At 47.7% G+C, this 23533-nt stretch overlaps 1 protein-coding gene across 3 annotated transcripts in view; it reads right to left on the bottom strand.

The window, feature by feature from the left end:
• The window catches only part of SLC2A9 (solute carrier family 2 member 9), a 139719-nt gene that overhangs the window by 39561 nt on the left and 76625 nt on the right, over positions 1 to 23533 (bottom strand). For all 3 annotated transcript variants that reach the window (XM_038008705.2, XM_038008707.2, XM_038008706.2), the window contains exon 4: positions 21725 to 21857. In XM_038008705.2, coding sequence (XP_037864633.2) covers positions 21725 to 21857 — 133 coding nt within the window. The remainder of the gene's footprint in view (positions 1 to 21724; positions 21858 to 23533) is intronic.

Raw genomic sequence — 23533 nt, 5'->3', positions numbered from 1 at the left:
AAAAAGGCAACATCTTCTTACTACTCAGCAAGGACAGTGGTTGATACTAAGGAAGATGGAAATTCACTGGCCTGCATTTTCGTCTCCAAAAACACTTCATTCCTGATGGACAGGAGTACAGGTTGAAGTCGCTTCATCAAGTTCAGCCAGGCTTGATGTAGCTTCCATTTGGAGCTACATCTGTTTCATGAGGTTCATTTTTGGGCTATCCACATTGCAATAACATTGGCCACCACTTGCTAAGGGTTCCCTTGTGTTTTATGCGCCCTTATTCATTTAATTCTCCTATAACTATCCCCTGAAGTAGACACAGTCAGTATTCCTACTTTGCAGGTGAGAAGATGGGAGAAGCTTGCCCATGGGCAGGGACACCGTATGCCCTCGCAGCAGAGCCTGAGACACACGCTGGGGGTGGGAAGTTTACAGGCTGGAGAGTGAGGCAGCCCAAGGTGTGTCTCATGGAGACTTCTCTGGGCAAAGGGCATCAGTTCTGCGGGGCTTCCGAGCAGCACATGGAATATCTCCAGAACTGTCTCACAGGGGAGGCTGGGGCATTTATCTGCCAGCTCCTGCCCCCAGGAGTATTAACTCCCTGAAAGTCTACACTGCGCTGCAGATGTCTGAGCAGCTTCCTGGCCGTGGAGAGGACCTGAGCATTTGGAGAGGCATGTGCTGTGCTTAAGGTGGGCAAACATTGGCCCATACCCGAGCCCACATGGACTGTCTGCCACAGCGGGGCTGAAATTACAGTGGGCAAAGGGAGGGTGTGAGGGGGACACTAGAAGGGGCTAGTGCTGTCGTTCAGCAGGGGAGTGGAGGAGCTAGGCTTAGAACCCGCACTGGGGCTCCAGAAGCCATCATTTTCCCAATGTCCAGCAATGCTTCCTGGAAGCTCGGCCAGCTGGGGCTGCTACAACATCATACTGCAGATGAGTAGCTTAGACAACAGGCTTCACAGTCCTGGAGGCTAGAAGTTCAAGACCAGGGTGTCCGCAGAGTCAGTTCCCTGGTGAGAGCGTCTTCCTGGCTGCAGACGCAGCCTTCTCACTTCTCAGGAGGCACCACTCTCATGATTTCATCCAGCCCTCCTCACTTCCGAAGACTCCCCTCCAAAGACCACCACTCTGGGGAGCTGAGTCTTCCAGATAGAAATTAGGGGTGGGGAAGGAGCACAAACATTCAGACCATGACGGGAACTTGGAATCAGACCCTTCAGAGCTTTGGAACGCTGTCCTCCCCTCCAATCCTGCCTGTCTCTCTCCCCTCCCCTCTCCTTCCTCCCTTCCACCTTTCCTCCCCTCTCTCTCAATCTCATCTGAAATTGAAAGACACTCATCCACTCTCTGGCCTTCACCCAGCCTTCCCTTCACCATCACTTTCATCAGAGCAAGACGGAGATCTGTGCTGCAAGTTCAGCAGATGCCAGGTCTTCCCCTAAAGATGGGAGGAAGGAAAGGTAGCTCCTCACAGGCCCAGGGTGAAACAGAGGGCAGGAGGGAGAGCCAGAAAGTCCTCACTGTGCTTCCAACACGTCACAGAATTGGTGCTAAACTTGCAATTGCCTGTAGTGCAGTGTTGGGCGTGTGCTGTGTCTGGTAAGTGGCCACACCTGTGCTGGGTCCTGACCTCACAATCCTGTCAGCTCGGGGCAGCGCTTGCCTTAGGTAAGGTTCGTGGCAGATGCTTCATGGAAGAGGCTGCTTTTCCTCTGCGTCTAGAATGCAGAGTTGCTCACACCATGCTGGATGAAGGTAATGAGCCTTACTCATATTTGCAGATGTCTAGTCTGGAGAAGGGAGTCTCCCAAGAGGAGACACCTGGATTGGATTTGCTTTCCTTGGCTCTGAGGTCAGAACAAGGCCCCAGGCAAGAGCTCTGATGTGTGGGACCACAAGGAAGAACTGCCTGATGGATGTGTCCAAGGACGAACGTGTTTTTTGAGCAGAGAGTTCCCCATCCCTGAAGGCGTGCGAGAGGAGCCTGGTGACCACCTGTCAAGCATATTGTGGAAGGGACCCAGGCATTGGAGAGGAAGATGAACAACAGGGTCTCTAAAGCAAGCCCAGACCCCCAGATGTATGCAGGCTGTGTAGATGATTGGGAGGAGATGGGGCAATGTCACCCATGGAGTGGGAGGGGACAGAGCTGACACCTCCAGTTTAAACTGCCTGCCCTTGGAGAGAGAGGAAATGGCCTAGGATATTGTTATCTATCAGCCCCTTTAAAAAATACATGAGCTTATGGAAGGTAACTGTCTCAGAGGAGTTCATTCTCTTGACTCTCCAAGTCACTTAACAATAGTTCATCCAAGCCCTACCCTCTGAGTGCATGTTCCCCACATTCTCCCTTCAACTTGAAAGTTAGAGGCCTTTCTATGGCTCACACCTCAAGCATATTCCTAGCCATGTTCTAATCACTAACTCCAAAGAACTTGAAAGAGGAATGAGAAATTGCATTTCCCAACTGGGGAAAATAAAACCCTCTGGGTAGCATGGCAAACTCCTGGGTTGGGAGAGGGAGCTGTTACATAATCAGATCTTGCCCCAATTACAGATTCAACTTTATTCAAGAAGAGTCAAGAGACACTGAGCAGGGAAGAAGAGGCTAAGGTTTATTGTGTACCTACTGTGTGCCACGCTTTGTGTGAGGTGTCTTACAGAAACAGCCCTTCAAGGTGAGTGTGTTTCAGTCCACCGGGCTTCAGGGAGGTGAGGAAATGTGCCAAAGGTTGCCCAGGTGAAGAGTGAGGAGTTCATGCTCCGATCTAGATCTGTCTGATATTTTTTTCCACACACCTCAAAAGCAACCTCAGGGCTGAGAGGCTAAGGAGCCAAGTTCAGCTCATATCCATTATCTAGCAGCTTGCGAGAGCTTGCTGTGCACCCGGAATGGGGTGAAAAGATTCACTGTGTTAAGGGAAGAACAAGGAACAGTTTCTGCTCCCAGGAGGTCTCTAGTAAGAGAAAGACATGACTCACTACCACTTGAGTCGGTGGGGCTTGATGCAGGGACTGTGGGAGCCTCATAAAACCCCTGACGCTCAGTGCTCTCATTGCATTTAACAGACAAGGAAACTGAGGCTCAGAGGGATGAAGTCCCTTAGCTGACGTTTCACCCCTGTGCCCACAGGGTCCTTGTGTGACTTGGGAAGTTACTTGACAGCTAAAATCTCAGTTCCCTTTTGTAAGGAATTAGAGTCAATATCAACACGAACAAGACTACCAACATTTATGGAGGGATGCTCTGGGTTTGGAGGAGGTTACTTGTAAGAATCAGGTGACATGGTGGATATGTGGTGATAAGTCCAGGGATTATCCCCTACGAACAACAGCTGTGGGAGGTGGAAGCAACAGTGGAAGGACTTGTCAGAAATAAACAAACAGAGCCAGGTGTGGTGGCTTGTGCCTGTAATCCCAGGTACTTGGGAGGCTAAGGCAGGAGGATTGCTTGAGCCCAGAAGTTCAAGACCAGCCTGGGAAACATAGCGAGACTCCATCTCAAAAAACACCCAAAACCAACCAACCTTACAAACCCCAAATAAACAATGACCAAAACCAGGCATCCTCCCTGGTCGGCATCTGCCCAGCCAGCCACATGTATTCATGGGCTTATGGTCAACCCTCCATTTATGAATGGGTTTCCGCTCTGTCTCCCTTCACTGAGTTCATGCCAACTCATCTACCAGCTCAGCTGCCACCATCTCCAGGAAGCTCTCCCTGAACTCCCCCTGTTAATCCACTTAGCATTCTCAGCTCCTCCCTCTGCAGCTCCTGGTCCAGGGCGATTCCACACTCATCTATGGGGCACCTGGTTTCTGTCCTGTCAAGGTCCCTGGCTGACCCTGTGCTTGGGCACTCAGTGGCCCTGTCTGGTTTTGCCCCATATTTTATCCCCAGGGCTTAACATGGTGCCCAGTATTCAACAGAAACTCAATGAGTATGTGGATGTTGAGTGAGTGGTGGCTCTGGAAGGTTCCTGACAACTCAGACTATATTACAATGGCCTTCCGCAGGCTGCAGTTCAGTCTCCTTCTGCTCTCCTGAGGATCCTCTAAGGAAATAAACCATAGAGAGAGATCTTTTGCAGTTGTTTTAACTTTAGTTCAAAACCTGTCTGTTATGCATCCCAGTACCACCCATGGAGGGCCCCTTGTAATACATGATTTTGAGAGTTGACTACAGGTTTCTTCTGGTAAGTTGACCTGCTACTTATAAAGGGAGAGTGTGTGGAGGAATCGGTTCCTTCTCTTGCCCTGGCTACCAGGAAGCTCAGAGAGTAATTTAGTGCCTCTTTCTGGAAAATATGGAAATACTTCTTGCAATCTAGTCAATTTCTATGTAAAGTGGTAAGCTCTTTGTGTGAATTAAGTCATTTAAATGTTCAAAACAATCTAATGAGATTAGTACCACAGACAGGGAAACCATGCTAAAGCCACGCATAGCTAGAAAATGGAAATGCAGGGATAAGAACGTAAGCAACTTGGCTCCAAAAATCTAGGCTCCTGTGTTATCGCTTGGTAGCTCTGTTAAATTCCATAGGAATCTTCTTTCTTCTAGGACCCTAGGTTTAGTCTATAAACACACATACACACACGCATACACATATACACACAGTTTTACATATATAATCACGTATGCATATACACACATATATGTACACACATAAACACATACACATATGCACTTATACACAGAGATACACACATACACACAGATACACCCATGCATTAGTTCATTCTCACACTGCTATAAAGAAATACCCGAGACTGGGTAATTTATAAAGAAAGGAGGATTAATTAACTCAGAGTTCCACATGGCTGTAGAGGCCTTGGGAAACTTACAATCATGGCAGAAGGTACTTCTTCATAAGGCAGCAGGAGAGAGAATGAGGGCCAGCAGGGAAAATGTCAGACACTTATAAAACCATCAGATTGCATGAGAACTCACTCACTATCATGAGAACAGCATGGGGGAAACCGCCCCCCCTCCCATGATTCAATCATCTCTCACCGAGACCCTCCCACAACATGTGGGGATTATGGGGGCTACAATTCAAGATGAGATTTGGGTGGGGACACAGCCAAACCATATCAGCACATATATACACACATAAACATACACATACACTGCACACACACATACAACTGCACTGCCAGCTGCCTTGATTTTGTACTGAATTTCTATAAAGTGGAAGAAGTCAATTCCTTGTGAAAATGAGGAGAAAGAGGCCCCTAATGTGTGGCCTGGGCAAGGCCACGTGACCTTTAACTTCCAGGTTCTTCATCTCCAAGGTGAAGACCACCCATGGCCACGCATCTGGACAGCTTTGCCTCCCATATGCTAAATAGAAGGAATTGGAAGAGCTATTTGCACCCTTGCGCCAATAAGCCATTGACCTGGGAGCAGAAGGCTAAGGGCAGGGACTGACTAGCAGGCTAGAAACAAATCGAGTCACCATCAGATGCATCACTGCACTGAAGGGGTCTGAGCAGGCAGGCCTTCCCCTGAACTTGGCCCAAAGCTCCTGCTCCACTGGGGGCATGGGGAGGGGTGATGACAAGAAGAGTGGACCTCGGGCCAGGAGAAAGGGCTCAGTCCCGGCTCAGCCACTGGCCTGCCCAGTGGCCTCAAAGTGCTCACCTCTCTGCAAAATGAAAGGGTTGCATTGGCATTGGCTCATTTCTAATTTCTGAAGCCTAAAAGAAGCTCCTCGCCCTGGTTCAGCTCAGCTACTCTCCTCCAGTCACATTCCATTTGTGTTAAACTTTGTCCCTTTTGGGTCATACCATGCATATCCCAGATTCTGTGGTCTTATAGAGCCAGCTTTGTTGCCAGGTGAGTTTCAGTTCAGGAACTGGTCTCACCACTTGCTAACTGGGTGACCTTTGCCGGGTTATGCCAACCTGCCAAGCCTCTATTTTCTCATCTGTAAAGTAGGGGTAAGAACACAAATCTCTTAAGACTCAGAGAATGCCACAGTGGGTGAGCCAACAGAATGCAGCTGTATGCCACAGGGCCTTGGCACAGGACAAGCCCCGCTCCTGCCTCCTCTCACACCACTGCATAGATTGAGGATGTCCTCCACCTGGGTTTTAAGGAGACTTCATCGGTTTGTTCCTTCATTCAACACATATTTACTGAGCATGCATTATATACCAAAAGACAGTTCTCTGTGAACCCTAACCTCAGTTCCTAGTACTTGGGACTTGACTTTGTAGAAAGGTTTGTAGAGTGCATTGTTGGTCTCCGTGTTTAGCTAAAACTGCTTTGGACTGGGGCCTCTGTAAACATGAAGAGGCTGCATCTTCACTGAATACTTTGTAAACATTTGACAGTCTGGTTCTTTCCCTCCCAGAACACTTTCAAATATCCCTGCCTGGATAGCCTTCCCTGCCACATGGAGAGTGACTGCAGGGTGACCTGAAATGAGAAATGAGAATGACATATGTATAAACACACACACACACACACACACACACACACACACAAATATGCCTTGCCTGACTTAGAAAATCTCTATCATGAGGAAACCTCTCCAGAACAGAGGTAGAAACTATCAAGACAGAAACATCACAGAAGGCCCAAAGCAATGATCTGAAATATTTCCCTTGTAAAAATGGTGCGCTCTCTCTCTTTCTCCATGCCTGCTTTTCCTCTGCGTGAAATTGCTTCATGTTCCCACAGCAAGTAAGTCTCCATCTGATTGCTATAAACACCTCCAAGAATGTACCACAGAACTTTAAGCAGCAGCATGCTACAGTCTGTACTTAGCTTTTGGTATACTTTGGTTTTCTTTATTCATGCAACAATTATTTAGTAAGTAAATGCCTACTGTATGCCAGGCACTGCTCTAGGTGCTGGGGTTTCAGCAATAAGTAAAACAGGAAAAGTGTCCCTCCTCGTATGGAGCTTTTCATTCTCATGGAGGGGAGTGATACTAAGCAAATTAATTTATAAACATATCATTTCAGGTCATAATGAGGGCTAAAAATAAAAATAAATCAGGGTAAGTGGCAGTGAGAACAGGGGATACTGAGCTACAGCAGCTGGGGGAGATGTTTTTGAGAAGATACAATTTCACTAGAGACCTAAAGGAAGTGAGGGAGGTGTGGGTCGTGCAGACATCTGGGGAAAGAGTCTTCCAGGCGAAGGAGCCAGTGCACAGGTGCTGAGATGAAATGTGCTGACAGCATCCCATAATTTATGAGTTTATTGCATTTGCCTTATTGGGACTCAGCTCCACAACCACCCTTTTAGAACTCTTTTGTGTCATGGGGGCTAGAAGCCTACAAACTGCATGTCCTTACTCCCTATAAATGACCTCTCCTTACTCCCATGCTAGCAGAGTCCTGTTTGATTCCAGCAGTGAGATGCACTGATGCATGGCTGAGTGTTGGAGGAAGAAAGGACCTCTTCTACTAGTCAAAGCTCCAGCACCATCAGCTGTGGCTCCTGGTTAGCCTCAGAGGCTGTGGTTCCCACGTCATCTGTGCCAAGAACATCAGCCATGTCAGCGAGAGCAGCTCCAGCATCTGCCTTGCTGCCACGGTCATGCTTCCAGTAGTGACAGTAAGAGATGGGACCAGTTCTTGAACCCAAACTCACCTGGCATCAAAACTGGTTCTGTGAGACCACAGAATCTGGGATATGCATGGTGTGGCCCAAAAAGGAGGACAAAGTTTGACACAAATGGAATGTGACTGGAGGAGAGTAGCTGAACTCAGCCTCGGCAAAGAGGAGCTTCTTTTAGGCTTCAGAAATTAGAAGCGAGCCAGTGCCAATTCAACCCTTTCATTTGGCAGAGAGGTGAGCACTTTGAGGCCACTGGGCAGGCCAGTCGCTGAGCTGGGACTGAGCCCTTTCTCCTGGAAAGGGGAGGGAGGATGAACACGCAGGCTCCAGGGTAACTCTGCCCAACTACTTTTGTTCCCCCAGCCCTACTGGCACCTCTGTAACCATATCCTGGCATCCAGTGCCTCTCTGAAATATTATTTCCACTTCCCTGGGTGGAACACTGACCAATGCACTAGCTCTGTGACCTTGACATTTCCTCGCTGAGTCTTAGTCTCCTCATCTATAAAGCAAAAGGTAGAAATTTTGTAGGCTTTTTAGGGGGTTGAGGACTAAGGTAATGGTTGCCATGTACCTAGTTCTATACACTTCCTCTTGCTGCTACAGTAAATTACAGTGGAGATTTATCATCTTCTAGTTCTGGAGGTCAGAATCTGAAGCAGGTGTCACTGAATTAAAATTGGGTGTTGCAGGGCTGTTTTCCTTCTGCAGGCTCTAGGGAGAATCTGCCTGCCTGTCTTTTCCAGCTCCTGTGGTCCGCCTGCATTCCTTGGCTCCTGGTCCCTTTCCTCCATCTTCAGTGCCAGCAACCTTGGGCCAACTCCTTCTCAGACTGCCACCGGTCTGGTTCTCTCTCTCTCTTTGCCTCCTTTTTCCACTTATAAGAACCCTTGTGATTACATTGGGCTTACCCTGGTAGTCCAGGACTACTCATTCCAAAGTCAGCTGATGAGCAGCCTTAATTCCATCTGTGACCTTAACTCCATCTGTGGCCCTAATTCCTTCATCATGTAACCTAACATATTGACAGGTTCTGGGAAGAAGGAAGTGGACATCTTTCAAGGTGGGGTGGAGGTCATTATTCTGCCTCCCACACTAGCATATAAGAGGAACTCAAAGAAAGGAAGCCATGAGATCTCCCAATCGAATCCCCTCTTTGTACAAAGCAAAATTCATAGCTTTGTCTGCCCACTGCACCCCACCTGGGTAAGCACAGAAATGATAGCAAGTAGATGAAGACACTATGTATCTATTGGGGCCACTGGAGCACAGGCTTCCCTGGGTAGCTGGACACTTTCTTGACCACAGGTGACTTTTTATTTTTTCTCAAACTACTTTGCCCTGACTCTTGTGCCCCAAAACAGCTGTATCCCTAAGACATTGTCTGATGGCAGAACAAGAATCCTTACTGTTCCTGGAGGAAGTTTCCATCCTGACAGATGCCTGGGATTGATGCTGGAAGAGTCCTTTGATACTATCCAGCCCTACACTGGCCATGAGCAGATGAGGAAACAGTCATCTGGAGAGATGCATGATATGGCCAGTTAGTAGCAGAGCTGGATTTACCGCGGGGAAATTTTAATTTTAATTTTACTTTAAGTTCCAGGATACATGTGCAGAATGTGCAGGTTTGTTACATAGGTAAACATGTGCCATGGCCGTTTGCTGTACCTATCAACCCATCATCTAGGTTTTAAGTCCTGCATGCATTAGCTATTTGTCCTAATACTCTCCCTCCCCTCACCCCCTACCCACAGGCCCTGGTGTGTGTTGTTCCCCTCCCCGTGTCCATGTGTTCTCACCGTTCGGCTCCCACTTATGAGTGAGAACATGCAATGTTTGGTTTTCTGTTCCTGTGTTAGTTTGCTGAGGACAATGGCTTTCAGCTTCATCCATGTCCCTGTAAAGGGTATGATCTAATTCCTTTTTATGGCTGCATAGTATTCCATGGTATATATGTACCACATTTTCTTCATCCAGTCTATCATTGATGGGCATTTGGATTGGTTCCATGTCTTTGCTATTGTGAACAGTGCTGCAATAAACATATGTATGCATGTGTCTTTATAGTAGAATGATTTATATTCCTTTGGGTATATGCCCAGTAATGGGATTGCTGAGCCAAATGGTATTTCTGTTTCTAGATCCTTGAGGAATCGCCACACTGTCTTCCACAATGGTTGAACTAATTTACATTCCCACCAACAGTGTAAATAAAAGTGTTCCTACTTCTTACTGGGACGGGTCTGAACCCACTTAGTGCTCACTCTGTGCCATCTCACTGTCCCTCAGAGGGGGAACAATGACACTTATAACCACATGCTGTGGGAGCCTGTGGGTGGTGGCAGAGCCCGAACACCTGCTTCCAGGAGCCTTGGGCCTGACACTAGTCCCTGCCCCTACGTGCCCTGGTTCTGACCTCAGAACCTAGAGCTGGGCTGTTCCTAGAGAGCATCTTGTTCCACTTCTGATGGTACAGGTGGGGAAACACAGCCCAGAGCGGTGTTGTGACCAAGCCAGAACTCCTGGCCCCTGCCCAGTGTGCAACACCCAGACCCCGCAGTCTCTCTGCACCTGCCATGTGGAAGGACTCAGCAAGACTGATGTCCAAGAAGTCACTGGTGAGGAAGCCCAGAAAATGCCGCATGTTGTTTTAGGGCGTGTGCCCCTGAACATTTGCTCCCAGCACTGTCTCGCCCGCAGACGCACCCAGCCAAACCCGACGGGTCCCAGGGCCTCACGTTGGGGGCTTAACAGTTTCCACCCCACTCTTTCCTGCAGGAAGCTCTGTGGCTTATAAAACATTAAAATGAGCATTGCTGCCATTTCATGAAATGCCCAGCCTGTGAAGAATGGGTTAAGGGATTTTGGGGAGCTGTTGTGTCTAAACCCACCAGGCACATCTGGGAGGCACATCCATGAATCCCCTTCCTCATTAGCACGGCAGCTCTTCACCCTAGGCCCCAGGATGGGGCAGCTGTCTTATGCTGCCTCCTGATAGAAATTGGAGCCCTTCTGCCAGAATCCCATTGCTATGGGTGGAATGTTTGTGGCCCCCCAGAAGTAAAAAGTTGAAAATGAATCCCCAAACTGATGGTATCAGGAGGTGGGACCTTTGGGGAGGTGATCAGGTCAGTGGGACAGAGTCCTCACGAACAGGATTTGTGCCTTTATAAAAGAGAATTACAAAGCACTCTCACATCCATGATCTGATATGATCATTTCTGTGGGTCCTGGAGATAAGCATTTGTGTTATTCACAGGCAAGAAAACTGAGCCTTTGTCTGAGATAATGGGCAGCTTGCCTGAGTCACACAGCTGTGGTGTGGGGAAGATGGGGCTGGACCCCAGCTCTGCTAACTCTCAACTAACCCTGGGCCACATGCTGTGACACACGGTAGGCCTTCCAGAGAGCCAGGGAGCATCAGGATACCAGCAGTGACATTACCAGCTACAAAGAGGGGAAGAAAAGTGTGTCAACTTCATGGCTGACACCCGAATGTTTCTCAAGCACTGTCATGGCTAAGAAGAATATTTAGATGAATGCCTGGAGCAGCAGGTGTCTGCTGGATGTCTGCATGTGTGCTGGTTCCAGCTTCAGAAGGGGCGGGAAGGTGCTCAGCATGCTAGAGGGAGGAGAAATCAGGGCACCAGGGGCATCTAAGAAGGCAGAGGGGATGATGAGCAGAGATGACAGGGAAAGGAAAGAGGAGGCTGTGAGTGGCAGGATGGAGTGACTCCCCCACCACCCTGAAATCTTTGATATGGTCTCTAAACACTCGAGTGATCCGTTGTACATGGGTGCTGTTGTTTTTAAGAAAACCAAAGAAGGTACTGAATTTCAAGTTGGGACTATCATGGTCATCCCAAGAGCAACAGAACTGGTCCCCAAGTAGCAGAGGAGACTCAAAGCACAGGGATGCTCTGAATGGTAAAGAAATGTTGAGCTTCCTTCCCTGTGCTGTGGAATTGAAGGTACAGTTGAGAGCTTCCTCCCAGCTCTCAGGGGCACAGAGACCCCCAGCAATCTCAGAGGTTGCACAGGTATGGCACCCACCACAGGCACAACATAGAAAACATCCTCTGCTTTGGTGAAACCTTCAGCAATTCTCTAAATCTAAAGTGCGGCTGGTTCTTACAGCAAGAGTTGCTTGCTCTTTAGAATGAAGAAGCGTGTGAGCAATTTCCACACGCTGAGGGCTGGAGGATTTGGTAGGGTGGTCTCCGAGCTGTGTTTTCCCAACCCTTTTTGGCCCTTGGGTTTTCCGTAGGAGACACTTATGTCTGTGGGCCGCTGTTTCTTCGCTCAGCACCCCGTCCCAACAAGTTGTCTCTCTAGCCAGGGAAAAGGGAGTCCTGGGGCGTAGCTAGTCCGTGGGCCAAAATGAGGACAGCCTCAGAGGCCACCTGTCTTGGCTCACATCTTAGAAAAGAAGCAGAGCAACAGTGGGGGAGGAGGGCGCTGGTCTTCCGGGAGCAGGTGACTATGCCAGCAGAGACCGAGAGAAGACCTCCGAGGGAGTGCGTCCCCTCCTCCCTCTGCCCAGCTCCCTCTGCCCGGTTTAGGAAATGGGGACATCTTTATCATTGACAAGGGTGAGCATGGAACATTACACAGCCCCTCTTCTTTCCTCAGTCATCTCCAGGTGGGTATAGGTGAGCTGAGGGCCTCCAGGCAAGGCCACCACAGACGGCACAGCCTACGGAGCTAGCTGGTCACCCCATGGCCTCCTTCCTGGGTTCTGCGTTGGTTGTTGGTGGGTGCATTTGGTGCACAGGGGAGGGAGTAAGGGAGGAGTTTACCTCTGTTGCCCCTCCCTCACCTAGAGCCTTCAAAGCACAGAATCCAGCTCCCTCATGCATCAATGGCCTCCGTTTGTGTCTGCCTTTACCTAGGCCTGACCATATCTATGATGTCTACACTTCTGTGATCACACAGATTCTTTTTATGTTCTCTTTGTTCCCCTCCAAACATTATGTCCTAAGCATGCCTTCATAATGCTACAATCACCTGTAATAGTTTGTTAAATAAGTGAACAAAATTGGCATTGGGATATCATTTTCATTTTTTTGTTTGTTTGTTTTGTTTTTTTGGTTTTTTTTTGAGACAGTCTTAAACTGTGTCGTGCAGGCTGGAGTGCAGTGGTGCAATCTCAGCTCACTGCAACCTCTGCCTCCTGGGTTCAAGCGATTCTCCTGCCTCAGCCTCCTAAGTAGCTGGGATGACAGGTGCACACCACCACACCCAGCTAGTTTTTATATTTTTAGTAGAGACAGGGTTTCACCACATGTTGGTCAGGCTGGTCTCGAACTCCTGACCTCAGGTGATGCGCCTGCCTTGGCCTCCCAAAGTGCTGGGATTATAGGCGTGAGCCACCACGCCGGGCCTCATTTTCAGTTTTAAGTAAATACACGATTACTTACCTAACTGTTCTTAGATGAAATCGATGCAAATCTGAAATTTAACCCTGCCTTAATATATAAAGTCATAATATTTCAGGAGAAATTTTCTGTGTCCCCAACCCATGGATCGATAGCCCCAAAATCCCTTAACCCATTCTTTTTTCGCTTTTTTTTTTTTTTTAGACAGAGTCTCGTTCTGTTGCCCAGGCTGGAGTGCAGTGGCACGATCTCGGCTCACTGCAAGCTCTGCCTCCCAGGTTCACGGCCATTCTCTTGCCTCAGCCTCCCGAGTAGCCGGGACTACAGTCACCTGCCACCATGCCCGGCTAATTTTTTGTATTTTTGGGAGAGACAGGGTTTTACCGTGTTAGCCAGGATGGTCTCGATCTCCTGACCTTGTGATCCACTATCCTCGGCCTCCCAAAGTGCTGGGATTACAGGCGTGAGCCACCGCGCCCGGCCGATCTTTTGCTATTATTGGTTGTTTTTATGTGCACCTTATGTCTTATAAATAAGAGACATACATGCTGAAGGCAGCACCCTGCACTTCAGTGAATTCAGATTTGAATGAGACAAACTGAGTTAGAATCTCATTTCTGTCACGAACTATCCGTGGTATCTTAGGCAAGCTACTCAGCCTCTGAGTCGTCATTTCCTTGTCTCCAAAGTTTTGGAGACATACTGGAGATCCAGAAGCAAAGCACCGTGTGTATCACAGGCACTTGATTAATTGTAGTGATAACAAATGTTATATTTACAAGAAAAAGCTTTAGAAGCCTTATGCATAAAGACCTTTAGCCCAGTTATTTTGTATAAAGAAAAAATATTAGAAATAATATTTTCCAGCAATTTTGAGAATTGAGATAAGGAATGTTTTAACTATATTCAAAACCAAGGAGGCTGGGTGCAGGGACTTACGCCTGTAATCCCAGCGCTTTGGGAGGCCGAGATGGGTGAATCACCTTAGGCTGGGAGTTCAAGACCAGCCTGACCAACGTAGAGAAACTCTGTCTCTACTAAAAATAACAAAATTAGCCAGGCGTGGTGGTGCATACCTGTAATCCCAGCTACTTGGGAGGCTGAGGCAGGGGAATCACTTGAACCCAGGAGGTGGAGGTTGCAGTGAGCTGAGATCATGCCATTGCACTCCAGCCTGGGCGACAAGAGCAAAACTCTGTCTCAAAAAAAAAAACAAACAAACACAAACAAAAAAAAACAAGGAAACATTATAGTCCCACCTTAGCTTACTTTCCTCCCTTAATGTGATGTATGAGCTTTCCATTGTTGCTATAGAAACAGACACCCATGAACTTACTAACTTAAAACAAAACTTAGTTATTACCCTACAGTTCTGGAAGTCTGAAGTCTGACATGGGTCTCACTGAGCTAAAAGCAAGGGGTCAACAGGGCTGCCTTTCTTCTGGAGGCTTGAAATGAGAATCTGTTCCCTTGCCCTTTCCAGGTTTCTTGGGCCCTGGCCTCTTTCCTCCAACTTCAAAGCCAAAAGTAGAGCATCCTTTCTCTTCTCTTTCTCTCTCTCTCTGACCTCTGCTTCCATCATCACATCTCCTTCTCTGACTTTTCTGCCTCCTTCTTTCACTTAAACACGTTGTGATTCCATTGGATTCACATAGATAATCCGATATCATTTCTCCAGCTCAAGGTTCTTAAGGTAATCACACCTGCAAAGCCCCTTTGACATGGAAGGTAACACTCACGGGTTCTGAAGCTTGAGACATGGGTGTGAGTAATGGATTTGGGGACCATTATTCCACTAACCATACACGACAACATAGAAACAGTAATAAGAAAACATGCTCAGGGTACAGAGATGGTCAGGAAAGGGAGTGGTGGGTAACACTGGCCTAGCAGATGAATCCCTGCGATTGCCGCCGTGTCAACATCATGAACAACAGGCAGTGCTCCAGTATCACTGACAACAGCGGATGTTTAAGAGCTGAAGTTGTGAGTGATTCCCAGCTTCCCCAAAAAACATTTACAAATTTCTCTATTCCCAGAGCAAAAAAAAAAAAAAAAAGTCAAACTCATTTTAGCCATAGAATACCTTCCTTCCAATGCAAGGTGAGGCCGAAGTGCAAAGCACAGAAGCAGACGATCCCCTCACACATACCAGCTTAATTTGAACTTTCTCTAGTTACGAGCACTCTCTCTTTTTTTTTTTTTTTTTTTTTTTTCTATTAGGAAACTGAAGCCCAGAGAAGGTTGGTAGGCAGGAGAGCAGGAGTGTGACTGAGTGTGACCTTCTGGCTCTGTTTCCAGTGGCTCTTCCCATCCCTGTCCAGTCCTCAAACACCCCCGGAACGAAAACTCTCACCTCCATCAACAGCCCATTACAGTCTTACATCTCCTTTCTTCAGGTGAGTCAAAATCTGCATCCCTGTGGCTTCTCCCATTTGGTTCTGAATCTGTCACCCCAAATAAGGCTGCTCCCTCATCCCCTCAATGGCTTGTCAATGAATTGGTTATTTGTCCCCTGAGTCTTCTCTTGTTCAGATAAGACTTGCACAGGCTGGAGGCTGGCACGATGGCAGCCATCCTGGGCCATGAGCGGGAGGACAGTGAGGGGAGCTGGGACAGCAGGAAGGTCGGGGCATCCTCACATCATGGTGGGTCCTCAAAGGCAGAGACCTGGGACCACCAGTTGTGCCTCTTCTGGGCCTTCATCTGGCTCTGCCACCATATGCAGGCCTGACGACCTGGACCTCAGACCTGGTCACCCCAAGGAATCTATGCTTTTTTTGAGGGCAAAGTATTGCAGTGGTCTGGGAAAAAGCTTATGTTTTCAGCTCACATCTGGCATGAGTTAACTGGAGTTAACTTCCTTCTTACCTTAATAAAAACCAGATCCTATGGAACCAAGTCAACACACTTCAGCTTCTAGCACAAAGGAGAAAAGGAAGTCAGCTGACTCCAATAGGGCCACTGTTGGGACCCACTTGTGACATGTTGATGTACGTCCTTGTGTCTGAACGTCTCAGGCCAGCTTTGGGCTCTGAGGCAGCTCAGGCCTTTAATCCAGCTCAGGCCACTGAGGCTGTGGCCCAGTGCCTCCACAGAGAAGCTGCACAGTGCCATTCCCTAAGGCACTATGGTGTATGGCTCACACCTGTCATTCCAGCACTTTGGGAGGCCAAGGCGGTCTGATCACTTGAGGTCAGGAGTTCGAGACCAGTCTGATCAACATGGTGAAACCCCATCTCTACTAAAAAAATACAAAAATTAGCCAGGTATGGTGGCAGGCACCTGTACTCCCAGCTACTCAGGAGGCTGAGGCAGGAGAATCGCTTGAACCCAGAAGGCGAAGGTTGCAGGTTCGAGTTGCTGCACTCCAGCCTGAGGGAGGAAGCGAAACCGTGTCTCAGAAAACAAAACAAAACAAAACGAAAAAACAAATGGCATGAGATACAAAAGGTACTTTACCAGGAGGTGGCTGACAGTCTTCATGGGGTGGGAGTAAAACTGCCATGGGGTTGACAAAGGCAGGCAGGTCCAATGAACTTTGGGGTTTTTGCTTAGCTCCGTGGGTGCGGGTAGCATCAGAGCTGAAGGGGAGCAGTCCTCATGTGCCCACTCAGCCCCATTTCTAAATAAGTTTCAAATGGCTGTTTAAACAGTGCCACACGTTGTCAGCTTCCAGGACACTCAAAATGCCTCAGTTTCACTGGTCCCAGCCATAGGCACTTCCTTTGCGTGCTTGCTTTCTTGTGGCAGAGGCTGTAGGTAGCAAGTTTCATTATTCATTCTCCCCTCCTCCTCAGGAGCAGACCCGGACTCTTGTGGCAGCAATGCATTGAATAATGATATTTCCCAGGCTTCTGGCTGTCAGGAGAGTCTATGGGATTCCCTTCGGTCGAAGCAGACAGGAGCAAAAGTGTGTGAACTTCCAAGAAGAATTCTTGGAGTAGAAGGGGCAAACCATCCCTTCCTCTCACCCTCCTCCTCCTGGCTGGAATGCAGTTACGATGGCCGCTACTTTGAGCTATGAAAGGACCTTCTCAGAATGGCAGTCAAAGATGAATAGAGCCAGGTCTCTGATACCAGGAGGAACCATAACAGCCCTAGACAATCTACTCTGAGCATTTTTTTTTTAAATGTGTGACAGAGATAAACTTCTACTTTGTTTAGGACACTATTACTTTGAGTTTTCTATCATAAGGAGCAGGACTTAATCATGATACACATACCTTTCTCTACCAAAAACAAAACAAAAGAAAGAAACTTCCTCTAATCAAAATGCCAATGAAAATTCCACTGGTGACCAATAATGGATAATCTTCCTTTTCTATTTAGGCCAGGGTTCCAGCCAATAATTGGCTCCCAAATGCTATATCCTATAAAAACACACTCCTTCCCATACACAAAGCAACAAAAAAGGAGACACATCAAGATTGCTCTGAATTGCCTATCTGGGAGCTGTGGTCTGAGCTCCCCGCCAAGTCTATCCACAATTGGAGTTCAGACAGCAAAGACCAATATAGACCATGGAGGACAGGGGACACAGCACTACCAGGGAAGGTGCATCTGGATGGGATAAAAGGGTAATTTCTGCATGGTGATGGCCATCCTGTACTTTTTTCTCTGGCTGCATCTTTTCTTTGAAGCTATCCTCCTGTGCTCCCAATAATCTCAGTAGAGATGTCAAGGAAACCTCATAACCCTCCATCTCCCAATCATCAAAATGGATGGCAACTGGCCAGTCAGGGAATTCTAATTCCCATTGCAGTGATTGCTTCAAGGATGGCCATAACCCAAGAAACACAATTATAATTATTTTCTTCAGAGAGTGAAATGTATGATGTGTGACAGAGAATGTCTCTCCTTCTGAGATAGTCTTACCAAGTTGGAGCTGCTCAGGGCTGTCTTTATATCAAGTAGAGAAAGCCTGTCTGAGAATGAAGCCAATGAAATACTAAGAATGTCAAGGTTTGTTGAGAGAGAGGCAGTACCTTAATGACTTGGATTTAGCTCCTGGATCCCACCATACCTGAAGGAAGCCCAGCCGTTTCACTGCTTATGATTAGGAAGAACACATATTGCTCACTCCTGATACTGCTTTCTTCATGAAGGGCATTAGTGTGTCATTCTTCACCTCACTCGCTCCTGTCCAGGAGATGAGAGGGAACTTACCAAATTGGTTAAGCTGGGGGAAAGAAATGGCCTGCACAGCTTATTTCCTCCCTTTCTTTTTGGGACCTATCTGGCTGGAAGAGCACACTCTCTGTTCCATGTTCTAAGTCTTTCAGGGATGGGCCCTGTCAGAGAGGCCATGAGTAGGTGGCAAGTTCAGTTCAGGAGTACAATCTTAAGAGGTTCTCTTGGCCATCAGACCTAATGCCAAAATCTCCTAGTAGTCTTTATTCACACCAAAAGTGATAAGTTTAACCCACCTCCTCCACTTGTGTATCCATCTCTTGATTGATTTCAACTTTGGCTGGAAAGAGGAAGAGGGCCCATTACTGGTGCCCTCAGATCATGAGGGACAGGAGCCAAAAGTTTCCCTTTTGCTTACACTGCTTTGGATGTAGTTTCTACCTCTTATGGCCCAAAGAGTCCTCATCAAATACATTTCCCTTTCTCAGAGTAGAAGTTAGGGTGTTCCCTCATTTTTAGGCACTGGAGGCTGGGATTCTCCTAAACTGACAAGAGTGGCATAAATAAATAAGACCCAGGGCATGGGACTCATTCCCTGCCACTATGAACTGGGGGTGGGGATGGAGTGGGATAGGGACATCCCGAAAGGGGCCTCTTGTCTAAAGTGATTGTGTTGATGGCCCAAGTTTGTGACCTCCCTACATTTATGTCCTCTATCCTAAAACTTTGAAGCCCCCTTCCACTCTGACTTTGGGCTTAGCTATGTGACTTACTTTGACCAGTAGGATTTTAGGAGATTTCCAACTTAGAGAAACTGCTTTTGTTTTCCATTTCCTCTCTGATTACCATGAGAATGTGCCCTGCTGGCTAGCTGGGGATGAGGTACATTGAATAGAGCTAAGGCCAACCTAAGTCAGCCAGCTGACCATCAGACACGTGAGTGAACTTCAGCTGGCCCCAAGAAGGATTTTAAGGTCAAGCCCTACTAAGATTAACAGAACAACACAGAACAACACAGTTGACCTATAGGTTTGTGAACTAAGGAATACTATTATCTTAAGCCAATGTGTTTCGGGTGTTTTTTAATGCAGCATTATTACAGTAATAGTTGACTAACACAGGGCCCCTTTTCCCCAAACTGTCAACAGACTGGAGAAGGGGTATCTCCCACAGTGCCGAGCATGGTGCTAGGTAATAAAGCGCATTTTGTTTACATTCATAAGTTCCAGAGCCAGAGTGTCAGAATTCAAACTTCAGTGGTGTGATTGGCTAGCTTTATGTCTTTGGCCAAGTTATTCCATCTTCAGTTTTTTGGTTTTTTTTTAGGTCTTAAAATGGGAATAAAAATGTGACCTACTTTGTATGGTTGTTGTAATGATTTAATGAGCTAATGTATGTGAAGTGCTTAGAATGAAATAGTTTTCAATACAGATGAGCCATTAGTGCGTGTTTCTGTCCATCTCCCTTAACTAGACCTTCACCCTCCCTCACTCCTAGAGGGCAGGAATGTCATCTCATACCACTGTCTGACCCTGTCACCTGGCTGAATGCCCAACATGGTAAATATCCATTGCTTGCTGAATGTCTGGAGTAAAATTAGCACTTTTATAGGTACAGATGAAAATTTCAATAATCTATTTCAACTTAAGGTCAGTATCTTTGTTCATTTTATAGAGTGCACATGTAATATTTATCATGTTTTGTAACTATACTTCTCCCTTACTCCCTACTGTGCTATGAAATAAAACTTTAAAACCTTCTTCACTGACTGGCATTGACATGCACTGTTCATTCCAACTGTACTTAATTGAAGCATTTCTTAAGAGTTTTTCCCGAGCAAAGCCAGATGGGGTGCGGGTTACCCTCCCAGGCCAGTAGAGACAGAGCTGGAGGGCTCGCCCTCTTCCAACAATGCACAGCCCAGGTGCTTTCTAGAATCAGATCCCCTTGGTTCTCTCTCTTAGTCACCTTCTTTTTACTCCAGAGACTCTGCCATCTGACAACCATCTGAACCAAATTTTTAGTTAGTTTTTCTCCTCACTGGCCACATGGGAAGTCACCTGGTACAATAGACGCTACTTCCCTTTCCTGGTATCTCTCTGTGCACAAGGGGTGTGGGAAGAAAATCTTCCTTGGGTTCCAATCCTTTGGTTACTAATGGGTTTAAGATTGGGCGTGGCAGTTATTAACCAGGGTCCTCTGGAGAAAAGAGGGCTCAAGTCCCAGGTCCATCACCAAAGCCATAGGCAGAATTTTGTGTGTATGATCTCTGTATTGAAGAAAACACTATCATTTCCATCATATTTTCAAAAGCCTGTATAAGTCTCTATAAACGAAAACCCACAGCTTTGGGAAATGGACTTCATCTCTGTAAGCCTCAGTTTCTTCATCTGCAAAATGAAGGTAATAACAATTACCTTCTCTGACTTCACTTTAGAGAAATGTTATAAGTGAGAAAATGAATCTGATCCATAAACTGCTAGACAAATATAGGCAACTGTTAACATTTCATTATGCCATTTGTTAACTCAGAAAATAGGTAGTGTGAATTTCAAAAAATGTTGCACAAATTGTATATGTAATTCTCAAGGTTTTTCCTGGATTTGGACATAAGTGAAATTTAGAACTAAAATGCACAGAGTTCTCAGTAATAAGGACAGCAGATAATACTACGAACCTTATCCGCACCATTAATTCAATCTTCACAATGGGCCCACGAGGGAAGTTTAGGTCATTTTCTTTTTACAGCCGAGGGTTCTGAGGCTCAGAAAGTTTTAAAAAGTTGCTCAAGGTCAGACAGCAGAGCTGGATGTGAAGGTAGTGCTGGTTACCTTCACATGCCTAACTAACCGTGGCGCTCTCAACTGCATCTCATTTTACAAAACTAAAAGAATGAGAATGTGATTGTTCATTCTGCATTGTCTATCTCTAGGGAACATAATTTTGCCTTTTCAGGGCTCTGTGGAGAGATGTCTCTGATTCCAAAAGCCAGGCTTTGAATCTGACTCAGCATCCCCCCCATTTAGGGCATTTAAAGAAAGCTACCTGAGACAACTCCCAAGCGCCTTTGCGAGCCTTATTTTCCTCTCCTGTAAAATGAGTGTATACTCCTTCCTCCCTCCAAGGACTGCTGGCAAGGTCCCATGGGTCATTGTGCAGAAGCACTCAGACAAGTGCCTGGTGGGATCTGGTGTTCATTTTGTGCTTACATCTTTTCCTTTCCTGGCACGTAAATGTTAAGACAGAGGAAGTCAGTGAAGGGAGAAGGAGCGGGAGGAGGGCCGCTATGCACCTAAGCCACTTGGAAATTTAGATGGTTTCATCTCTGTGGCTGGAAACAACCAAAGAGGCAGTAGTGGGAGATGCTGCCCAGAGAGGACCTGCATCTTATCTTGCCTGTTCTGGCTTTTCCAGACTCCCTGGGAGACTCCCTGGGTGACTCTGTGCCCCCTGTCTGTCCTCCTAGCAAGGCTGTTGGGAAGATGAAATGAGAAGGTGCCCTATGACCCCCAGCCCAGTGCCTGCAAAAGGAACAATGACAGCACCCCTTCCTGTGCCCACTGGCCCAGGTCCCAGCATGCCTTGCAGTGCTGATCTATGCAGGGGCTGGAGCTGTGCAGGAAAGAGAACGGCCCTCACCTTTCACAGCTCTCGCCTTGTTGTGCTTCTCCAAGAGCAGGTAGCGTGGGCTGTCCGGGAGAAAGGGCAGGCTCAGCAGCTGGAAAACGGCAGGGACCACAATCACTCCAAACAGGTACGGCCAGGTACTCTCCTGCAGGAGAAGGAGATGCTGCTGAGGGCAGTAGCCTTTGGTCATTGTTGAGGGGACTGAGCCACTGGACCAGGTGGTTTCGACCCTGCAGAACATCTTCCTGCCCAGCACAATCCCCACGAACAAAGGCTGAGGGAAGGAACTGAGCCAGGTTGGGCACCAGTCCTGTGTATACAGCATTTTCCATGCATGAGTCCAGAGACTCCTCAGAGTCCCCTGTGAGATAGTGACCTGGGTGGTAGCTCTGAAAAGCAGGTGGCTCAGGTCGGCCAAGGCCACTCAGGGACTGCTTGACTCCACCTCCCTGAGGAACCATGGTGAGCCTGGGGGATCTTAGGGTCTCCTTCTCTTCACCACCAGGGCTGCCTCCCAGGCTGCCCCGAGAATGGAACCTGCACATGGAGGTGACATGGGCACCACCACTAGACATCTAGAGGCCCACGACATTCGACTGTCTCTGTCTTGTCAGTGAGGACACAGGAGGGCAGCTGGAGCTCTTGCAGACCCCATGGGAATGAGGAAGAAGGGGCCTGTGGGGCACAGCTTACCCCTTAGGGAGAGGAGAATTTTCACGTTCCAGCCAGCTATGAAAGGCAAACAGATCCCTGTGACACGCACTATTCAAGAGGCACTTGACTCACTCCAAGCAGTGACATCCCCTGCAGTGCAGCTTAAATGCAGCCCAGAGCACACAATACGATGCCCGTCAAGGTAGTGTTCTTCGTGATCTGCTTTCTTCCTACCTATGTTTACCAATAAGCTCCCACTGTGCCACTGGAAGAAGAGAATCCCGCCCAAAATGCAGTTCCGATCATGAGGAGGAAAAACCAAGTCCTCAATGCCACGTCCTTGACATGTTTATTTCCCAAGAAGGTACAAGAAGATGGCCAAGGGCAAAATAAGACACACTCAGGCCTGAAAAGATTTCACATGATGGGCAGAGGCTCTGTTGGCTTCAGGTGGGGCCCATGGGAAGGTGCCTTCAGGATCCTGGGGCAACAGCATGGGCAGGGCCTGGGGACAGCCTCCCCATCTCTCCCCCAGCTGCCTGCTGGGAGTCAGGGCTTCCCTCTTCTGCTCTCCCAAGCGTTGCTCCCTACTGAGGTCCATGGTGACGGAGACTTTTGCAAGTTCTAGGATCCCATGAGGGGAGAGCAGCAGGGCCCCAGGCCCCAGAGTGAGTGGGGACGTGGCCTGCCGGGGGCACACGGCCAGCAGCTAGTCCAGTCCTCATCTCCATCTAAGGGGTGCCTTAGATTTGATTCCCTTTTCTGTACCTAATAACAATTTTTATTCACAAAACTCCTCTGGTTCCATCAGCCGGCAGAGCCCTTCCAACGCCCTTTGAGGAACTGGCAAGGCCAATGTTGGCTTTCCAGTTTCAGGAGGAGCTCTCGTTAGAAGGCTGGGAGGGGTAGGCTAGGGCTGCTGGGGGGCCCAGAGGGCTGGAGACAGGGGAGTGGGGATGACTTCTCATAGGTGTGGGGTTTCATGTAGGGTGATGCAAATACCCTGGAATTAGGGAAGGCTGATGGTGGCCCGACTCCGTGAAGATACCAAAACCCACTGAGTTGTATACTTTAAAAGGATGAATTTGATGGTATGTGTGTCATACCTTGATTAAAAAGAAAGACTAGGAAGTAAAAACCCCAACATACATAGAAGTGGAATTTCCA

This window comes from Chlorocebus sabaeus, chromosome 27 (assembly GCF_047675955.1).
Source record: "Chlorocebus sabaeus isolate Y175 chromosome 27, mChlSab1.0.hap1, whole genome shotgun sequence".
In the NCBI taxonomy this organism is placed as follows: Eukaryota; Metazoa; Chordata; class Mammalia; order Primates; family Cercopithecidae; genus Chlorocebus; species Chlorocebus sabaeus.
Note: the sequence above shows the minus strand (reverse complement) of the source record. Positions and strands in the feature narration are given on the sequence as shown.